Source organism: Amborella trichopoda, chromosome 6 (assembly GCF_054954075.1).
Source record: "Amborella trichopoda isolate Santa Cruz 75 chromosome 6, AtrichopodaSantaCruz75HAP2 v2.0, whole genome shotgun sequence".
NCBI classification, from domain to species: Eukaryota; Viridiplantae; Streptophyta; class Magnoliopsida; order Amborellales; family Amborellaceae; genus Amborella; species Amborella trichopoda.
Genome location: NC_142341.1, coordinates 46,925,349 through 46,931,400, shown reverse-complemented (window position 1 = coordinate 46,931,400; position 6,052 = coordinate 46,925,349). Strand labels below are relative to the sequence as shown.

General features: G+C 40.2%; 1 protein-coding gene across 1 annotated transcript; it reads right to left on the bottom strand.

Annotated features, from left to right (window-relative positions):
- Window positions 1-211: 211 nt before the first annotated feature.
- Window positions 212-4,801, bottom strand: LOC105421256 (pentatricopeptide repeat-containing protein At4g13650-like). Its single transcript, XM_011627938.2, has 3 exons — window positions 3,009-4,801; window positions 2,694-2,699; window positions 212-2,292 (listed from the first exon to the last, which is right to left on the bottom strand). The coding sequence occupies exons 1-3, from the start codon at window positions 4,621-4,623 to the stop codon at window positions 599-601; spliced, it is 3,315 nt and encodes a 1,104-aa protein (XP_011626240.2). The 5' UTR covers window positions 4,624-4,801; the 3' UTR covers window positions 212-598.
- Between the last annotated feature and the right edge of the window lie 1,251 nt (window positions 4,802-6,052).

The window sequence follows — 6,052 nt, the reverse complement described above, 5'->3', positions numbered from 1 at the left end:
ATATGTGTTGAAAGAATAAAGAGGAAATTAAAAAGGGAATACAATTAGACCACATAGGTTACTATAACCTAAAGCACTTGAATCTAGAAAACTAAGTCCTCATTTGGCTGAGCAAATTTAGTAAATTGGGTTGTTTTGTCCACTCATTTGGGAACGAATCAATGCTGAAACTTGACTTGTAAAAGCTGCCAAAAAGCATATCGTGCAAAATAAAAAAAAATGTTTTTTTTTTCATTGATAAATAACTCCAACCCTCTAATAGATTTGTTTGGCCTTCCAAACAGCGCCTAAAATAGCAATCTGATAAGGCCACTGTGGCTCAATCATGCTTTGGCAGTAAATAACTAGAAATGCTAACCCTGGCTCAATTGGTTAGCCCTTGACGATTTGCAATGTTACGTTCTAGGCTCAATTCCTACCAAGAGTAGGGCCCTCTACCCATTGCCTCACCCAAAAAAAAGAAACTGGAAATGCTAATTAGCAATACCATCTGGTTGGCCTCAAATCAACCAAGGCTGGTGAGAGGCAAGAAGTAAACCCCCATAACACTTAGCTTGGGGCAAAAAGAAGATAAAGGCAGGCCAATCTTGTCCCAGCACTAGTGCTCCTCAGATTTCAACTGCCTAGTTAGCACATCCACCATAGAGTAAATCTCATTTTTTTGTAGGTGTGATCGGTCACCGATGAGAAACTCGTGCACCTCCCCATTCACCTCGATTACGCTACACCCAGCCAACTTCCTAGCCGTAGTCAAGCCTTCCACTGCACCCCTAAGCTTTGCCGAGTCCCCCCACATGCCAAAAGTCGCATATATATTCGACATCGAAACATAATCCCCATAATCATTAGTCTCCGTCTCCAAAAGGCATTTCATAATTGACTCCCCCAACTTAACATCTAAACAAGCATTGCTACCACTAAGCAAAGATCTCCAAATAATGGCATCAGGCCTCAGAGGCATACTTCCTATGAAGTCCATGGCCTCTCTCAAGAGCCCTGCCCTACAAAGAAGGTCAACCATGCAACCAAAATGCTCAAGCCTAGGCTCTAATCCATACACAATTCTCATCTTTTCATAAAGTGCAAGGCCTTGTTCAATCAACCCTGAATGAGCACAGGCACTTAGCGCTGCAATAAAAGTCACATCATCCGGTGCTATGCCAGAGCTTAGCATTTGCGCAAACAGGGCCAATGCTTGATGGCCAAGGCCATGTATTGCGAGGCCACCAATCATGGCATTCCAAGCCAGTAAATCTCTCCCAGGCATCTCATGGAAAACTCTAAGAGAGCTCTCTATCCACCCACTCCTAGCATACATGCTCACTAATGAAGTCCACAAAGCAATACTCCATCTGATAAATCTTTTTTCCAGGTAAACATGGACCCATTTGCCTAAGTCCAAGGCACCCAGGTGAGCACAGGCTGACAATGCGCTAGTTAGGGCCACTTGATCAGGCCTTAAGCCTGAGGCTTGCATCTCTCTCAAGAGGCCAAGGGCTTCGCTGAATCGGCCAAATTGCACAAAGCCATCGATCATTGCATTCCAAGAAACCAAGTTTCTCTCAGGCATCTGTTCAAATACTTCAATAGCAGCCTCTAAATCACCACATTTTACAAACCCACTCAACAGAGAGGTCCATGTAACAACATCCCTCGATAGATTGTCTTCAAAAACCAAGCTTGCATTTTCCATGAACCCAAAATTCACATACATGTTGATAAGAGAGCAATGTATGTAAGTGTTGGCGACAAAACCAGCTTTGACCACGATGCCATGGAGCTTAAGGCCATCGGAGACTGACCCAACAAGACCAGAAGACTTAATAACAAATGGGTATGTGTAATTGTCAGCATCTAAGCATTTTTCAAGTAATTCAGAGTAAAAAGCCAGGCCTAACTCAGGTGAATTGGTGTTTGAGCAAGCTCTTATGATGGTGTTATACATGAAAGTGGTAGGATTATCAGTGTGTTTGAGAACCAGCTTTGCATGGTCTAAGCAGCCTTTCGGAGACAGAGCACAGAATGATATGATTTTTGCCGAGAAAAAATGATGGTTTGAGAGTCCAGCTGTGATTATTTGCGCTTGGAGTCGAAGAAGGCTATTGAATGTTTTGCAGGATTCTAGTAGAAAGAGAAGCGGGTGTCTAGAGATTGGGTCTGGAATTAAAGCGTCATGGGTCGCTTGGGTAGTGAAAGAAGGAAGAAATTGTGGTGGTTCTGTTGTCAGAAGTATGAAACTCAGAGAGGTTTTAATGGACGCATGGCTTGATAGTCTTAGCATTCGATTGGCTTCTCAGTTTGCAATTTTCAATTTTCGATTTTCAATCCAAAGTATGGCTTTTAGAGAGAGAAAATGCGTAGGTACGTTCAAATGTGGGGAGATAATGGGAGGTATAGATTGGGTGAAAGAAAGAAAGAATTATGCGAGTGTAAATCATGGAGAGAGTGGAGAGTATAGAATGGTAGTGGTATTAGATATAATTGATACAACCCAAGTTTATATAAGGAAGCAAAACATGAAAATATCCAGATTGTCTTTGGCAGAGTATTTTTTTTTTTTTGTTAATATAACTGCTGTACAAATAATAGGGTTTCTTGCTTTTATAACTCACATGAATCTACAACTGAACAATTGAGAGTTCATCTAGGAGATGGATATTGGATCCATAGTTTTACTGGTCTATTATTTATACCACAAACTGACATACAAAAAAAGAAAAAAAATTGAACATTAAAAATGATATGTTTTGTACTTTTTTGAGGACCGTTCATTTCAGATCTTCGAAGATCATCGTATCTGCAGCTCCAAATTCATGGATCCCAGTGGTCGCTGTGAATGTACTTGAGGTCGTAAACCCTTAAAAATCAGGATAGACGCAAGAGTCGACACTCCAAAAACTTTTCCATGGTAAATCAGACTGTGCTTGAGCTGGTCTCGTATGCTCTTCCATTCCTAGCAGCTCAAAACAACATCATTTTCTCTTACTAACATCGCGCAGACATCATTCAATTGGGGATCATGCAGCTTTCTCTTTCATCACAAACAGTGATCTGGCGTGCCTCGCCATTCACTTCGATTAAACTATATCCTGGATTCCTCTCACTACCTCGGGACCCCATCAAATCTCTGATCTCCACAACTTTATCCCACCTCTCAAATGAAGCATACAAATTTGCAAGAATCACATAATAACCATCAGTACTAGGTGAATCTTGAATCAAAAGCCTTCCAATTCTCTCTCCAAGCTCCAAGTTTCCATGAATTCTACAAGCATTAATCAAAGATCCTAATGCCATAGCATCAGGTTTCATAGGTATCAACTTCACAACCCTTTCTGCTTCACTAAGAAGGCCTGCTCGCCCATAAAGATCAACTAAGCACCCATAATGTTGAACTTTAGGATCGATCCCATGGTTATGAATCATGCTTTCGAATAAGCATTGACCCATATCTACCAGTCCTGAATGGCTACAAGCATTCAAAATGTTAATGAAAGTGATATCATTTGGTCTGAAACCTGCAACTTGCATCTCATGAAAGAGTTCAATGGCTTCTTGGCCATGGCCATGCATGGCCAAGCCTGAGATCATGGCATTCCATGACCCCACATCTTTTCTGGGGATCTTTCTAAACAATTTCAGAGCCATTTCCAATGCACCACATTTGGAGTACATGTCAACCCCTGAAGTAGAGAGCCCCACATTCCATGAAACCCTGGATTTTATCATGTAAGCATGGACCCACTGGCCTAGACGGAGAGAACGCAAAGAAGACGACATCGAAAGCAAGGCTAAAAGTATTGCCTGGTTGGGTTTGATGTTTTCGAGCTGCATTTCATGAAAGAGAGAGAAAGCTTCTTTATATCTACCCATCTGAACATAACCAGAAATCATGGCACTCCAAGAAATCACATCTCTCTCCGCCATTTCATTGAACAGTTGGCCCGCTTTGTCTAAGCTTCCAAATCGAATGTACCCATTAATCATGGCAGTACAACAGACCACATTCAATTGAGAAATTTCTTCAAAAACTTGAGCTGCATAATCGAAGCACCCAGAATTGGCATACATATCAATAAGAGTACTTTGAATGAACCCATCCATTTCTCTCTCTAGCTTCAAAACTTGACAATGAATCTGTTTGCCTTCTAGGGCAGACGAGCGAAGATTGCAGGCTTTTAAAAGAGAAGGAAACGTGAATTTGTTGGCTTTTGCACCTTCTCTGAGCATTTGAATGTAGAGAGAGAGAGCTTCTACAGGTGAAGGACCATTGGAATATGAATTGATCATGGAATTCCAAAGAAATGTGCTCTTGTTCTCGACTTGGTCGAAAAACAGTCTAGCCTGGTTCAAATGACAGGGACCAAAATTCACATAGAAACCGAGGATCTCGCCTATGCGAAATGGGTCTCTGGAGAGTCCTAGAGTGAGAAAGAGGGCGTGTATTTGGGAGACATGATTGAAATTTGAGCATCTTTTGAGTAGAGAGAAAACGTCAATGGGTTGTGTGGCCTTAGAAGAGGATTTCGGGAGGGAATATAGAGACAATGAAGTAGAGAATAGGAGAGAGAAAGTGGCTAACTTGCAGAAACCCCAGCGTCTTAGAGAGAGAAAGGAAAGCATTGCATGGCGCTCTCTGCTCACTTGATCAGTTTCTGAGTTCAGGATTGGAGAAGTTTAGAGAGAGTAAAAGCTCAACAAACGGCCTTAGTTTGAAAAGTACATCGGCGAAGCCCTCCTCGACTGGCGGCTCGCTACTCGCAACTCCTGCCACCCGGCACAGCCCAGCCCAGCCCAGCCCAGCCCAGCCCCGCCCTGCCCTGCCCTGCCCGTTAATATGCCTTTGCATGACTTACGAAGTATCAGCATTATATATAATTAAATATAAACTAAGTGGAGCGTGGTGAACTTAGGCTAGCCAAACCGTAAAACCCAAGTTATTTTACTATAATGATAAAATCGATGAGGGTTTAATGTGTTAGCCTTTGATGATGTCGGAATATGTCCGGATGAAAGCTGAAATATTGTTTGAACCTTGTGTATCTATAGAGATAGGACTAAAACATCATCGTGGTATCATCACATATATATAGATTGCCGTACTGAGATAATAATCGTGTGTATATATGCGAGAGATTATCTTTATGCATCATAGAGTCATAATTGCATCATGGTTTAACGGGTAGTGGACTGTGGGTCATGGGAACTGTTGGGTCAATTTGAGAATCCTAGTGTAGATCGTGGTCCACTGTTGAAAATGGAGTGCTTCTAGGAATTATTAATTTGACTTTAAGGATCATATTCCCATCAAATTTATTTGTTTAAATATTGATTAATTTTATAATAATTATTTTAAGATTTTAAATAATTTATTTTATTTTTATTGTTTGTAAATATATTTATTTAAAATAAATTAGCAAAAAATAAAATTGTCTTTTTCGAAATTTATACAATTATATGGGCTCATAGGGGGCCATTAGACCAATTCGATTTTTCATGGGAGCCCACTCCTTTGTGGCACGCCACTTTTAAAGAGGCCATGGGGATTTGGCCCCACTTTGTGGAAGCTTCTTATTTTTATAGAGCTACAAGCCACTTTTAATGAGGGGTTATAAGGGAGTCACTTTTCACTTTTAACAAAAATCCATTTTTTTGTGGAATAAAGCCTCCATGCCACTTTTTGAGAGGCAAGAAGGGTTACGTACCACCCCAATGAGATCACATTCCATTTTAATTTTAAATTTGAAGATATCTGTTAAGATATGAGAGTTAGTTATTTGAAATCAAAAATATATTTTGAAATATTTAATTGATTAAAAAAATATAAATTTATTGATGTATCTCATATTTAAGGAGAGGAAAAATTGCATAAAACTCCCCAAAATGGACTTTCTAATCAATTTACGCACCTAACTTTTCCTAGCAACTTCCCCCTATAAACCATATTTCCTAGCAAATACCCCATACAAAAAGTTCATTTTTTTTTAACAAAAATACCCTTCATTCATACATAACAAATCAATTTAAGATTCCAATAAAAGGAAATGCCGAC

Coding starts and splice junctions, on each gene's coding strand:
- LOC105421256 (XM_011627938.2), bottom strand. CDS start 4,623: ATGCTTTCCTTTCTCTCTCTAAGACGCTGGGGTTTCTGCAAGTTAGCC.